At 44.0% G+C, this 16,177-nt stretch overlaps 1 protein-coding gene across 1 annotated transcript in view; it reads left to right on the top strand.

The window, feature by feature from the left end:
- The window catches only part of KIAA1549L (KIAA1549 like), a 256,683-nt gene that overhangs the window by 143,051 nt on the left and 97,455 nt on the right, over positions 1-16,177 (top strand). Inside the window, 5 exon segments of the mRNA XM_033119928.1 lie at positions 1,832-4,426; positions 4,803-5,417; positions 7,484-7,599; positions 9,728-9,947; positions 10,766-10,899. Coding sequence (XP_032975819.1) covers positions 1,832-4,426; positions 4,803-5,417; positions 7,484-7,599; positions 9,728-9,947; positions 10,766-10,899 — 3,680 coding nt within the window.

Below are 16,177 nucleotides of genomic sequence, written 5' to 3'. Positions count from 1 at the left end.
GCTTGCCCAGGACAAGGGGCTGGTTCTCACTTACAGAATGGAGTGAACAAGTCCATTGACTTTAAAGTATATTGGTTTACACCCTGATGTGTTTTAAAAATGACTGAAGGCCAATTTCTTGGGTACCTGTAAGTCCCAAGAATGGGGAAATTTTTTTTAAATAAAATCAAAAAGGAAATTTTTTGTGTGACAACTAATTCAGAGTAAAAGACACCCTCTGTCCTTACTTTTCCAAGTCTTAAAAAATGAAATTGAAAACACTAATTCAGAAAACCATCACTATTTAACTTTTGTGACTGCAGAGGATATTGCATATTCTAAGAACTCAAATATTTTAAGATTTCTGGTTTCGTTGTTTGGTTTTTTTGTTGGCAGAATACAAGGGGGGTGGACTGAAGACCAAGCACTGGTTTGAGAGAAGCAGCAGAAACAGAATACACTGCACTGGGAACCTTGTGTCTGGACCTGCTTCTGTCCCTACTCAGTTATGTGGCTTCTGGCAAATGGTGTCCCCTTTCTGGATCACAGTGTCCTCTTTTGTTAAAAAAATTAACAAAAAAACAGGGGCTTAGAGCCTGTAATGACAGCTCATTTGTGTAATGCTTTTTCTATTTTCTTTTTTTTAACATTTGTTGAGTGCTTTTCTGCTTGCAGAGCCCTTCCTTCCACCTCCATGACTTCATTTGCTCCTCACAGCAGCCCAGCAGGGTAGTTACTGAGCTTATTGTCCCCACTTTATACAACAGTGACCCAAACAAAGACGCACATACAGCTCCAGGTGGCTGGAGGGCGCATGCAAACCCAGATTTTCTGGTGTCAGCGCTTGGCTTGTTTGTTTGTTTCTATTAGACAGTTCTAACGGTTTTTTTTTTGGCTAATAACGTAGAGAGTTCTAGAAGTACCTTTTCTTTTTTCTTTTTATTTTAAAATATGTGCAACAGCACTTAAACACCTCTGGGGACGTCGGCACCCTCAGCACCATAGAGCCATGGAAAGAGGGACAGCATCACCACACAGGATGTTGTTTCTCTTCCCAGCGGTGAAATTTCTAGCTTTCCAATCAGTGATTTCCTTGCCCCCTTTCCTGGGGAGGCCACCTCTGTGTCCTGTCTCGTTGTTCTTGTGCCTGCAGCTCTTCACATTGGAGCTGACCGCGCTCAGATCTCCTCAGGGACTGCAGTGACACAGGCCTCTGAGAGGTGTCTCTGGTCCTAGGTTGGACGTGAATAGTTTTTCTCTCAGAGATAACCTAATCTGAGAGAAGTCTCCTTTGCTTTTTGACATGGCATGAATGATATCGTCAGGAATCCTTTGAAATCCAATAAAATAAAGATGACTGTTTTGTGCCATCTTTCCAATCACAGGTCATCTCAGTTATTCTGCTTGACCTGCTTTGGGGTCCTAAAAAAAAGACTTACATTTGGGTACTCGGTCCTTTCATTTTGCATTTGGGGTTTTTGGATGAAATTTATTGTGGTATCATTGGCCGTGGCAGGTAGTCATGTTCATCTTTGATTTTTTTTGTATTGTGAGTTTCACAGTCCAACTCTCGGAGATGGTATAGAAAAAAAGATTTAAAATACATCAGTGTGTCCCGCATCTTTGCTTAAACATCACTTCACAGAGACTACTTCTCACCAACCTTGCCCTGTAGGTTAGCTGTTCATTTGCATATTTATCATTACTTAATTCATGGTTTTAATGTGTTTAATGAGTCTTTGTGATGAGATCTGAGCAGTACCTGTCTTGCTCATCCCTTCTCTCCAGGACCTACCTCAGCAGGCACTTCATGATGATCTGATGTCTGACTGCTCGATATTTCATTTTGCAGGAACAAACAATCTACAGATAACTGTCACCCCAACCCCAGAAGCATTTCCTCATGGGAAGTTGTTACCGATTTCACCAACATGGCCTTTCTCAGAAGTCCAGTCTTCCTCAGCAGTGGACAGAATCAAGAATGTGCTGGGACCATCCCCTGACAACACAAGCGTGCTACAGTTTGCCCGAACACCTCTTCCCAAGACACACCGCAGAGCTAGGGCTCACGGGGATTTCTCTTCTTCCCCTTACCAAGGAAGTGGATATAGCACCTCCCTCGAGCCTTCCAAGGATTCCACTGAGTCCCTGGTCCAACCAAGACCTCAAAGGGGAAAAGAAGCAGCTGCCGTGACAGGTTTGCCTCACTCCAGCATGCTCCTCCCATTGTCCACTGTCCCATCAGTGACGTCCTTGAGTGCTGTCCTCCCATCTCAGTCAGTACGGGTAGGGACTCCTTCCATTTCACAACAGCATTCCCCGAGATCAGATATCCTCCCACTTCTCCCACAATCTCCACCATCCTCTTCATTGACTCCTGACTCATCTCGTTCCATCGTCTTTTTTAAGCCAGCTGAGCGACCCACCAAAGTGCCTTTATTCCCTCAAACAGCTCCAACTGATTCCTCTTCAAGTCAGAGTGTAGCTGATCCCCCAAACCCATTTGCTAATGAAATGAACCACACTCCACCCAAAAATGCCCAGGATTTAATAGGCATCCCTCGCCTAAGTTTTTTTGGATCCTCAACAAAGCAATATTTGGAGCTATCCCCCACCAAGGGTCCTCGCTCAGCAGGCTCCCCCACTCCCGAGTTTTTGAGTTCCATGGCAGAATTGGCCCATCTGTCTCCCCGTCCCCTAGCACCTGGAAGTCTGCAGCTTCCAGGTAGAACTCCCTCAGGGTCAAGGTCGGAAGTGGCTTCAAGTCCTGCATCCACCCAGCCTGTCGAAGCTGAGGTGGCTGAAAGAGTGCACAATGGGGTGTCTTGGCCGGCTTTGAAGAGTGCAGCAGCGAACCATGAGGCCGTGCCTTCACTGTTCCAGACTGCAGAATCAGTGGCAGTGGAAATGACCAGCACAAAGCTAGCCCCTGCTACTGCAAATGAGTCTGCTAACCCACTGCATTTGTCAGCAGCTCCAGAGAATTCCGAAGGGCCCACCCTTTCAGCAGAACACACATCCTCCTCTTTGGTGCCTTCTCCTCTGCCTCTCACCACAGCCGACCGGGGACAAGCCATCCTTTCTGGGACGATTCCTGCATCTCCATCGAATGGCGCAGCACCAGGCTTTCCCTCCACGGTCACTTTCTTCCAGCTGGCACAGAATCATGCCTCGCCATCCGCCGAACCCAAAATGCCAACTCCTCAGAAAGAGGGCTATGAGGGACCCCCTCCTACAGCAGCTACAGGCTTCCTCCTGTCAAGCCAGTTTCCTAATTTCCTCTCCACGACTTGGACATTTCCCCTGCAGAAAGAAGATAGTGTAATAGCTGTTTTAAAGAAAAACAAAAAGGCAAATTCGACAGTTGCTCTCCAGACCCTTCCAAGTAAGGAGATTCCAAGTCTTCACACTGTAAGTGGATTCACCTCCGATTTTAGCACTGATCGCAGTTCATCTACTGTCATTACAACACCAAGAACAAACCTTCCATCAGAATTACCTCCACGTTCCATCCCCTCCATACTCGCCTCCCAGACTGTTTCCCCATCTCCCAGCTTTTCCAACAGCAAGCCAGAGACTTACACAGCTGCAACAGACCATTCTGAGTTGCCAGTTTCATCTTCCAAACAGGTGACAGCATTTCCCTCCAATACTGAGGTCTATGATTTCTCAACAATGGGAAACGTGAAAAAGCCAGCAGTCACAGATGTCTTCTGGAGTTCTCTTTCAGCAGAAACTGGATCCCTTTCCACAGAACCAATGCTATCTGGCTTGCTGCAGCAAACAAATAATGATCTAAATGGGCTCACAATTAACTCCACAAGTTGGGAAACTCATTCAGCTTCATCTACTGCTCCCAGCGGTTTAACTTCAGCTGTTCGTACCATAAAACCTCAGGATTTCAAAGACACTGCTGGGCATTTAGCAACTGCAGAAGGCGTTAGCATTCAGGAGCCAGTCCTTGATACAAGCACCAACCAGCCGGTCCAACAGGCAGATGTTACTGTGGTTGGAAACCACACAGATGTCTTGTCCACAAGTAATAACAACCATTCCAGAGGCTTCCAAGCAGCTGAGGTTGAAGATTACCCACCTGCAAGTCAACAGGTCTTGTCTCATCCCCGTCTGCAGCTACCTGCCCATCCAATACATTCTCTCTTGCTAACCTCTACAAGTCTGCCTTCCACAGCTGGCTCACAGGAAATGCTTTCAGATGGAACGGATACAAGTCTCCAAATTTCCAGTAACATCTATCCGTCTCCTGTACTAAATGCTTCCGCACCATTCCAGAGTATCCTGAGGCATCACTCTACTGCTGAATCTGCTCTGTCAACCAGTGCCTTATTCAGGCCCCCTTCCAAAGTGCTGCTGGCTTCTCAGCGCCCCAAGAAATGGACAGGTGCAGCCACTAATGCAGGTAGTTTGCTTCCTGGCACCCAGAAAACAGGTATGACTGCTTCCGTGGCTAAAGCGTCTTCGAGCTCAGCACAGACACCCAGCTTTGCTCAGAAGGAGCAGACACACCCTCTCAGGCTGATGAATGAGTTAGCAGCGCCACATAGTCATGTCCTTGATCCTCTGCTGACTTGATTTTTTGCAAAGTATTCAGCATTTAAGTGTCCTTATTACCAAATGTAGCTTTGCTCTAAGAGGCATTCTCATTGTGGTTAACTGACTTTATGAGCCTAAGCTGTTTTGCCTAAATTTCAGAGCACAGAGACTTTTCACCCCCACAAACCCGTAAGTCACATCCATTCATCACCACAACAAGTGACATGTGCACTGCAGACCAATGACAAACTTTGCTTTTTCTCTCTTTACAGGGGACTTCTCAGTATCGCCCAAGGCAGAACCGACAGTAGCAGCCGCAGCTACGCTGTTTCTGAGGAAGTCAAGTCCACCAGCGCTGTCTGCAGCCCTGGTTGCTAAAGGTACCAGCAGCAGCCCTTTGGCCGTGGCCTCGGGATTAGTTAAGAGCAGTCTGACCACTGCTGTAGCTAAAAATGTCACAGACTATGGAGCATCTGGCCCGAAGGCCACACCAGGGGCAGTCCATCCAGCCTTCTCGATCACACCAACCTACATGTTTGCAAGATCAGCACACACCATGAGCACTCACACAGCCAGGCAAGGGAACGTGGGCACTGCCTCTGGCCTGTTGTCCACAACACACCTCCCCAGGAAACCACAAGCCATGCACACGAACTTCCCAAACCCCACCAGCCTGGACATGCCCAGGGCAGCCACCACACGCCCGCTGACAATCACAGCAGCCTTGACGTCCATGACCGCACCAGTAAGGGCCACCCGCGTGCCACCTCTGCCGGCAGAAAACTCAGATACTGCCCTTCCCGCTGCGTCAACACCTATGGTCACGACTGGCAAAATGGCATCCAACCTGGAGTGTCAGATGTCCAGTAAGCTCCTGGTGAAGACGGGTAAGATTCCACTCTCCTGATTTTACTTGAAAGCAGCAAGTACATAATGGCCTCAGAGACGCAACAGAATTATTAGCTTTCTTTCAGATCAGTGGTTCTCAACCAGGGGCGATTTTACTTCCTCCTCCCCCAGAGGACATTTTGGCCACAACTTAGAGGGTAGGGAGGGTGCTACTGGCCTCTAGTGAGATAGAGACCAGGGATGCTGCTAAAGAGCCCACGGTGCACAGGATGGTTGACAACAAAGAATAATCCAGCCCAAAATGTAAGTAGTGCCCAGGTTGAGAATCCCTGATCTTTATCAAGTGACAGGAGAGGACAAGCATGTGACACGGATTCTAGTCTTGGGATCAGTCCTGATAGCAGAGGCCCCTGGGAAACCAGTTCGTCCAGGAGTCTGAGAAAGCAAATAGGCACCAAGTTTTACCTGTAGAGAGAATAAGTGATGTCTCACATGAATGAATGATGTGTTAGTAAAATACAAAATCTTGGGACGTACTTCAGAACTCAGAAAGGCCTTTTGTCATGTATTTTCTCAATCAGCAGATACTAAAAGTACAGCTACAGTAAATATACTATGTGGGCGCCTGGGATTTCTTTTGATGTTGAAAAGGAGACAGATCTTCTTGAAAATGTTGCAGGGGGGAGGTAGATGCTGTCTTTTTAGCCCCCGCCTCCCAGTTGCAGCAAACTAGGCCAGGAAGGCACGGGGTCCATTGAATAGTGTGGTAGTGTTTGCTATAAAAAGCATTAGACATTATTTGAAAGAGTATGCCAATGTGGAATGCTCGCATCCTGCCTTCCTCTTCACCCCACAAGGAACTACATGAAATTATCTCATGAGACATATCCTATTCTAAAATGGGAAATTGTGAAACTGGGCATAGCTGCAAGTACAGTATCTCCTTCTCTATCTCAAGACATTACACCATCTGGTGTTCTACTTTCCCTCCCTCTCTCCCTTCATATCTGTGCCTCCTCCTTTGAGTGGCAGGCAAGCTCAGCCACTCAGATGCAGAAGTCGGGAACATTCTCCCCCTCTCTTCTTCACCGACCCCTCCGTCCCCCGTCACCCCAGCCACACCGAATCACCAGTTCCTTTCTGTCTACTTCCCGAATACCCCTTCTCTCCACCTGCACCGCCACCTCCCTAGATCACACTGTCACTGTCACTCACCAAATTTCTGCAACAACAGCCAAATTTATCTCTCTGCCTCAGACCCCCACCCCCAACCTGTTCTCCAGTCTGCAGTCAAAGGAACCTTCTAAAATGCGTGCCTTTGCTTGAAACCCTTCCCTTCCCATTGGCCTCAGGACCAAGCCTGAACACATATACCAAAATATTTCCCTTCTCTCCCCTGTGCCTTTGCACTTGGTCTTCCCTCTCCTGGGAGTGGGTGGGGACAGTTCCTCCCCCACTTGGCCTAGCTCACTCCCATTATGCTTTAGGACTCAGCAGAAGTATCATCTCCTCCAGGAAACCTTCCCTGGTCCCCATGCCCTTGCCCAGTTCAGGGATGGATGCTCCTTCTGGGGGCTCCAACAGCATCTCGGCTTCCCTTTAAATAGCACCTGTCACATCCAGTCTCAAATGCCTGTCCTCATCCCAGTCTCCATCCCTGTCTCTGTCACACTTGCAGGGTGGGGACTGCCTTCCTGATTCAGGGGTGTTTCAGGCTGCAGTACCTAGCGCAGGGCCTGCACTGAAGTTAGGCTCTCGGGGAATGCGGTTGTGGGAACTTCCTTTCATGCAGACCTATCAGGGCAGGCACTGCTGAGCCCCACCTCTGAAGGTCACAGGCAGCATTGGTCAGAAATGAAGTGCCACCAGCACACCAGCTGTCTCTCCACGAGGACCACACAAATGGCTAGGGCCTTCTTCCTTGAATGGGACCCATCGAACTACGACTCTAGCCCACCCCTCTCAGCCCAACTGCTAGCTGATTGGACCTGTACTCGCCAGTTTTCCGCAACTTGCGGGAGGTGGTGGTGGGAGAGAGGAGGGCTTCTGTATTACGAGGTCTGCTGCCTTCCCTTGATGACTGCACTTCTGTTTTGCCCCACAGTTCTCTTTCTGACCCAAAGGAGAGTGCAGATCAGTGAAACCTTGAAGCTCAATGTGGCCAGAGGGCTGACACAGGCATTGCGGAAGGCGTTCCACCAGAATGACGTCTCGGCTTACGTAAGCCCCTCGCTTTTGTAACCAAACTAATCCGTCTGCATCTTCCTCTTGGCTCCAGACTATGTTTCCTCCTCCCTCGGTACCATAACCATGTTTGCAAGAAGTAGTAAATTTCTTCATTTTGGCACATACCCCATGTGTAGTGACTGGAGAAAAAGGTCAAATATCAAGATGGAAAACAGGCTAATTGCCCTATGTCTAGATTTTTTTTTTTTTTTTTTTTTTTTACGTCTGGCTATACTGTTTGAAATTGTCCTATTATCCCATTGTTTGGGTATAGTATTTAATATTGTTAGTGCAATTCTCCAGAAACCATCCATCGCTTTTTCCTTTATCTTCCTCACCATTGTAAATAGTGATTTATTTCTGGACATTTAATAATCACTCTGACTTGTAAATTGGGTCCAACTTTGCTTAAATTGCCAGCAGCAGAGAGGGAAGTAAACATTTTTTTTCTCCAAATACTTTAATGCCAGGTACTATTTGACAACTGCCAGCCAATTTTGATAGCATATCCACGTGATGGAAGCCTTGCTTTACACACTTTTGGTTTGATTCCAAGTTTTAAAGCAGTAAAGGTGATAGGCAGTTGGTGGACAACCCTTTGCACCACTTAAAAATATTGCTCTGGCCTCTTCCTTTCATGCTTTGTTCTACAGCTGCATTCAGCTGGGTGGTCCTCCCACCACACCAAGGACTAAGAAAAGGTTTGATACATAGTTTATTGGTCATTGTCACTCTCTTTTATGTAATTCTGGGGGAAAAAAATGAAAGAAAGAAATGCATTCCATCAGAGGCACCTGTGGTTTCTGCACCAGAAACTTTATTTGGAAGTGGAAAATGTGAACGTTTCCATTGGTCGCCCTGTGCAGTTTTCAGTAAGCTTCATCGTTTGCAGACGACCTTCACAATTTTTGCCTTTTTTCCATATCATCACAAACCGCTACAACAATTAGTACTATGTATTACTTTTTTTTTCAATCGGCTCATTTTAAAAACTTAAATATATTTCTTTTGAAAGGATGTTTGATATTACCACAAATGGAAATCAGGATCATTTGCCACAGAGAAAAGGTAATCATAAAAATGAGAATAATGGGAACAACTTGTTAACTTCAAGCTAGACGTGGTGGGCAAAAATATGATTAGCAAGGTTTGGAGAGGTGTTAAAAGTAAATGATCCCCAAACTAAGACTTGGTCCTTGAGGTGATTAGAAGGACTAGTACAGGAGTCACTTTCTGTCTGGTGTTGCTTGGTGCTGTGTTCACGCTCTGTCCATAAGTATCTCTTGTTTCACCTAAAGCCATCTCAAACACCACCTTGGGGAACAAAGTGTGGAGGAACCAAAGGCACACCCAGCCTGTTGCAAAATCAGTTGTCTTGGTTTCTTCGGCAAATACACACGACACGACTAAGGAAGACACAAGAATAAGGGTGGGGAGGAAGTGGGTGTTAAACACACCCTGAGTTGTTAATATAAACACTAAGAAAGCAAAAACAAATAAGAATAAACTCGAAAGCCTCAAAATCTTCCAGTTGGGTTAAAAGGAGCTCAGATCATCAGTGTCCTCTAGGACCCAGCTTTAAGAGAAACTCTCATCATCCACCCCTGCCTTGGTCTTGAATCAACTTCTAAGTCAAGAACGGAGTCAAGTCTGAGCACTTGTTCTCTCAGCTTCTAGAGAGAGGAATTCACCTCATTTACTACTTGACCCCTGTCCTGAAGGTGCCCCCCCTGAATCTATCATTTCTGTTTTTTAATTTTCACAATTGATGAGAAATATAATGAAGCTATTTTCCCAGCATTCCACTCCCCGGCACTCTCTTTTGCCTGCGTCTCGGGTGATAATTGGTGCTCACAAGATTATAGTGAGGCACTTAAGGAATCAAAAAAGCACAGATTTAATTCTATTCCATGTAGGTTCAATATAAATTATATTTTGTTGTATTCTGACATTTTGAGACTTGTCTTCCACATATGCTTTATAAGATTATTAGAATATTTGTTGAATGAGATCCTATGCCCCAGGCATGCTAAATAACAGTTGTGGTCCTAGGAAACACCAAGAAGAATTAAAAGTACCGTGGAAATAAATACAGAGGTCTGGGGGTCCGTTTGTTTCGTAGGTGGATATCCTGGAACATTCTCACAACGTCACAGTTGGTTATTATGCTACCAAAGGGAGGCTGGTGTACTTGCCTGCCGTAGTGATCGAAACGCTGGGTGTTTATGGGGTCAGCAACGTCACTGCAGACCTGAAGCAACATACCCCGAACTTGCAGTCTGTGGCACTACTTGCCTCTCCATGGAATCCCCAGCCTGCAGGCTACTTCCAGCTGAAAACAGGCAAGTGACCCAGAGGAAAAGGATTCTTACCTGTTCTGGGATTGGGGCGTTACCAATAAGCCACCTGTTTAAAAGCTCCACTGCTAACTGCTCTGTCATCTCTTAAAGTCCCTTCCTCAAAGGGCTCTGCGAATCAAGTGTCCAGTGCCCTACACGTCAGCCTAAACTTTTCCTGGATTTATTAGAAGTATTTCTTCACAGGAGCCTTTCTTCCTAATGTATGTAATTAGTACTTATGTGCACCAAGTACGGTAATTTTCTTTTCTGTATTGCCGATGGATACTGATAAGAATGAATATCCATAAATATCTATGCTTTAGAGCAACACGTTCCAGATGCCACTGAATCAGAGTCTCTGAGCTTAGGCCTTGGGATCTTTCTTTCAAGTTCCCTGCTGTTTCTGATCTTGTGGTTTGTAAACCACAAAAGGGGAGACACTGTTGAAATGGAAAGACTCAATCAACTTAGTAATGCAGGTCAACTGATTACTTTTTTCCCTGCAACGCAACGGAAGGCACGATTTCTCTTAGGCTATTTTTTATCATTCCTGAAATAGCTGTCTACATATGCAGTCAAATGAAATCACAAAATCCTTTGCATTGGAGGGAATCTCAGGTCCCATCTCACTTTTAATTCTTTTAGGTTATAAGTCATTTTAAGAGCCACTTCCAAAAACGACAACCAGACCTTGTTATCTTTACTTGCCTAATTTCTCTGGTGTAAAATCGTGCTGTTTTATATTATGAGCATGACTCCTATCAAGTCCAAGGAATGAAGACACAGCGTTGGTGAGCACTGATTTGCTACTGTCGTTCTAGTGCTTCAGTTCGTGAGTCAGTCCGACAACATACAGTCCTGCAAGTTTGCTCAGACGATGGAACAGAGGCTACAGAAGGCCTTCCAGGATGCCGAGGGGAAGGTCCTGAATACCAAGAGCAACCTGACGATTCAGGTAAGGAGGAAGGCACTTGAGCCATGTACTTGACAGAGGCCACCCATAATGCAAATGTTGACAAGAACTTGGTCCCCCATTTCAAAGCTGCCTGGGGTAAATGTAACTTTGTACTTTGGGCGTGTGGTGTAGATAGGAGAAGGTACCACTCTGGGGCCTCTGATTCGAGTCCGTCTCAGCCACAGGGAGGATGGCTGGGGTATGGATGCTGTGTTGCTGTCTGCCTGCTGTGGTTTGGGATTTTATATTTATTTTTTGATATGAAGCTTCCTTGGGCCTTTCCAAAACATTTGTTATTTTTAAAATAATAAACTGAAATGTACTGTATAAGATATGTCAAATGTCTCATAAAATGAATGATGTCTAAATAGCTAACTCACTAAGATTTGCCTATTCTGTGGCTTTCATTGAGTTATTTTCCAGACATGCGTATGAACAATCACCTTACTTTACACACACACACACACACACACACACACACACACACACACAACTTAGGGCTTACTATGTGCCAGGCCTGTGCTAAGTGTTTTACAAATGTTTTGCTTCATAATACTCAAGACATCCTTCTGAGGTATTATTACCACCATTTCACAGAAGAGGAAACTGAGAGAGAAGTAAGAAACTTCCAGAAGGTCACAAGGTTGGTAAAGACTAGAACAAGGACTTGAGCCAAAGCCCAAACTCGTATCCACCACGCTATACTAGCATCAAGGCAATGTAGAAATGGGATCCTTGATGAAAGTTTGGTAAACACACGAATTATTTCCCAGAGAAATTCCACTCCTGGTGTACTGTATTTCAGCTTCCTGGATTTACAGCAGACATGGCATCAAAAGCCTTTCTCAGACCCATTTTTTGTTATTGTATAGATAGATACCATCCCACTAAAGACAGATGATGCTTAATGATATTTCTCCAGCTCCCACATTTCTCTGATTAACTGTACTATCCAATGTCTCTATTTTTACTGAACTAAAAGCCTTTGCAATGAAACCCAGTGGTTTTGAAATTGACATTTAGCATAAGTGAATTATCAGCAAAGCCACTATGCTGTAAAAAGCGTACAATTTAATTTGAAGGGGAAGCCTTCCTTTCCTAGATTCATCCAAAGGGTACAAAGTAGCTCATTATGATTTGGTTCATGGTAGACTAAAATAAAAAAAAAAAAAAAAACGTGTCACAGACTTAAGATTTATGTAAGAAGTATGACTCAGCTCCTTTGGGGAGATCTTTTTGTTTTTGACTGGATTTGTGATCTAGTCACGATCCAGGTGCTTGAGTCTAGTCAGAGTTTGGCAGCAGAACATTCTCTAATTGTATTCAGAAAGCAGGGACTTATTGAGCATCTGCTATTTATCAGCACTGGAAGGGACACCAATATAGAAAAGCTGTCCTTGGCCTTAAGAAGCCTCTCTTGTGTTGTTGTATGATAGTCAGGGGCCGTGAGATGAAATTTTATAAAGCAGTTCACAAACCTTCCTTGGAAAAGATTACAATAACCAATTCAAACATTGTGTCTAAGTAGATTTTAGATGCTCTTGAACATATTAGCAGCTCTTGAGATGAATGGATAATTGGGTAAATTGTTTTATTAGCCCCATTTCTCTTTTTGCCTTGGCTGACAGGAAGCCCAGAGACAAAGTTGTTGCCTGGGTGTAGTAACCCTCTAGGCCCCTATATCATGCATGGATAGCTGTATGCTAACCATCCCCCTGTGGCTGTCTTTAATCTGTTTTTCCAGGACCTGGTTTTGTAATTGATAACTTTCCATTTTGTTCTATTAAATATAATTCAGGGAGCACCTTAGATCCTCTGTAGAATAAGAACACATAAATAATTTGTTCAGAGAGTCATCGAAAAAGTGACTTATTATTTTTAACTTGTACAGCATTGCTATTAGAGGTTAGCTTACAGTAGTCTCAATTAGGACTTCTTGGTAGAGGTGACAGAATCTAAAGTCACAAGGCTTGAGCAAAAAGAGGAAGTGATTGGTTCATGTGACTGAAAGGTTTAAAGCTTATTTACTTCAGGTACAATTGGATCCAGGTGCTTACATGATGTCTTCATGTAGTTCTTTCTTCATCTCTTGGCTTGCCTTGCTCTGGACTGGCATTATCCATGTGCCCGGTGGGGGTGGGCCCTGCTACCTCCAGGTTTGCCTCATCTTTATTGCTCACAGTCTCATGGGACCAAAGTGTCTTTTTGTGTCATTCCAGTAAAAATCCTGGGATTAGTTCTCATTGCACCCACTTTGATTGTGTGCTCATTTCTGGACCAGTAACTGTGGCCAAGGACATGACTTGTCCCAATCAATTAGGCCTGGCTAAGATGCCCACTCCAGGAACTTGGGTGGGGCAGCCCCACCCAAAGCACATGAACTGACAGGAGAGATGAGGTGTTTCCCCATGGAAAATTGTGGTGCTGTCATAGAAGAAGGGAAAATGGGTGCTGGGCAGGCAAAACAACAGCTTTCCGTTCCATCCGCCTTGTAGGTCTACTTAGCTCAATGAATCGTGGCACGAGTGAATGGTTCGTAAGAGATGACGTCAGAAGCTGCAGGAGTCTAAGAGTAAAGAAGTGATGGGAAAGTGCCCCCAGCAATGGCTGCTTCTGGTGGACAGGGCATGACTTTCAGGGAAGAGTGATATGATCTTGGTCTCAGGACCTCTTCTTCGTGATGAAGCTACCAACAATGGTCACACTTTTCTTAGCTATGAAACATGATGATATGAAAGAGTACACAAATAAATGGAAAGACAATGCTCATGTATTGGAAGCCTTGATATTGTTAAAATGTCAACACTTCCAAAGCTATCTGGATTCATTGTAATCTCTATCAAAATCCCAGTGAAATTTTTTTTTGCAGAAATAGAAAAATCCATCTTAAAATTCATATGGAATCTCAAAGGACCCTGATTAGCCAAAACAATCTTATAAGGAAAAACAAAGTCAGAGGTCTCACACGTTCTGATTTTAAAACTTACTACAAAGCTATGATAATCAAAACAGTGTGGTACTGGCATAAAGACAGACATATAGACCAATTGAACAGAATACAGAGCTCAAAAATAAACCCTTGCATATATGGTCAAATGATTTTTGACAAGAGTGCCAAGCCAATGGAGAAAGGACAGTCTTTTCAACCGATGGTATTGAGAAAACTGGATGTCCATAAGGAAAACAGTGAAACTGGACCCATACTTAGCACCATATTCAAAAATTCACTCAAAATGTATCAAAGATCTAAATATAAGAGCCCAAACAATTGGAATCATAGAAGAAAAGAGATGAGAAAAACTTCATGACATTGAATTTGGTTATGATTTGTTGGATATGACACCAAAAGCATAGGCAACAAAAGAAAAAATACATAAATTGGACTTCATCAAAATTAAAACATTTTGTGGATCAAAAAGACACAATCAAAAGGCAATGGAATGGGGGAACATACTTGCAAATCATATAGTTTCTGATAAGGGGTTAATATCTAGAATACATAAAGAACTCCTACAACTCAACAACAACAACAACAAAAACCCAAACAACCCAATTAAGAAATGGGCAAAGGACTTGAAGAGACATTTCTCCAAAGAAGATTTACAGCTGACCAATAAGCACATGAAAAAAAAGTTCTACATGATTAATCATTAAGAAAATGCAAATTAAAACCACAAGATAACACTTCACACCTATTAGGATGGCTATTATTTAAAAAAAAAAATAGAAAACTAACAAGTGCTGGTTAGGATGTGGAGAAATTGGAACCCTTGTATATTGCTGGTGGTCATATCAAATGGTGAAGCTGCTGTGGAAAACAGTATGGCAGTTCCTCAAAAGATTAAACATAGAATTACCCTAATATCCAACAATTCTATTTCTGGGTATATAGCCAATAGAATTGAAAGCAGGGTCTTGAACAGGTATTTGAACACCCATGTTCACAGCAGTATTATTCACAACAGTCAAAAGGTGGAAGCAACCCCAAGTGTTGATCCAGAGACGAATGGATAAATAAATGTAGTCTATACATACAATGGAATATTATTTATCCTTAAAAAGGAGGAAAATTCTGACATAGGCTCAACATGGATGAACCTTGAGAACATTATGCTAAGTGAAATAAGCCAGTCACAAAAGGACAAATATCTGTATGATTCTATGTACTTACAAGAGATACTTAGTTTTGTCAAATCAATAAAGACAGGAAGTATAATAGAATGGTGGTTACTAGGGGCCAGGGAAAGGACCAAATGGGAAGTTATTGTTTAATAGGTACAGAGTTTCAGTTTGGGAAGATGACAAAGTTCTGGAGATGGATGGTGGTGATGGTTACACAACAGTGTGAATGTACTTAATGTCACTGAACTGTACACTTAAAATGGTTAAAATGGTAAAATTTATGTGTATTTCACCACAATAAAAAAGTATGAAACTAATGTAATGTTATATGTCAATTATAAAAAAAATTCTCAGCTAAAAAAATATAATTACCTGGTCGCGTGTGATATGTACAGAGGCACCCATACTGCAAGCTGTTTGGGACCCAGTGCAATTTAGTTTTGTTCAAAAGTGGAAAATAGAATGTTTACAACAGAGATAAAGTTTGCAATGTTATTTTAGTTATTATTTTTTTAGGTGACAGTACAGTGAGGTCTTCTAAATTGTTCAGAACAAAGTGCCTTTCTTTTAGGTAACTTGGGAAAAAGGCGGAAATTCCTGTAGCGAAACCATGTTCCAAAAATACTTGTAGAGAGGAGAGTGGGAGTTGACCAGAAACGCAGGCTCAATAGCTTATTATCATGGGACCGTAGGCTCTGTAACAGAGAATTTAAAAGGAACTTCCACTTAAGGGAAAAAGTGAGAAATAGTGTGAAGAAGCTGTTCTTGACAGTCGTAAGGTTTAAAAGGAAAGTTGCAGGAATACTTATGTCTGAGCGCCCAAAAGCCTGGGAAAGACGGAATCAGTCATCTCCTGGCAGGAAGAGAGGGCACGCTCAGATGAAGGCAAGTTAAGAAAAGTCCAATAAAAGGGACCCTTCACAGAAATGTGGGCAGGCTTTAGGGAAACCACAGGGACGGGCAGTACCCAAGGCTGGAGCAGTTGGGGCCGAGGGGGCGAGGGAGGGCGTGGTTAGCAGAAGCCAGCAGTCCCCGCTGTGCCACAGGAACTGTGCCCCCCTAGGGAGGGAGTCCCCGACACCAACACCCTGACCCCACTCTTCTCCCTCTTTCACATCCTCTTCACCTCCCTTGAGCAGGAGCCAGAGGGCAAAGG

This window comes from Rhinolophus ferrumequinum, chromosome 11 (assembly GCF_004115265.2).
Source record: "Rhinolophus ferrumequinum isolate MPI-CBG mRhiFer1 chromosome 11, mRhiFer1_v1.p, whole genome shotgun sequence".
NCBI classification, from domain to species: domain Eukaryota; kingdom Metazoa; phylum Chordata; class Mammalia; order Chiroptera; family Rhinolophidae; genus Rhinolophus; species Rhinolophus ferrumequinum.
This window is presented reverse-complemented; position numbering and strand designations above follow the sequence as displayed.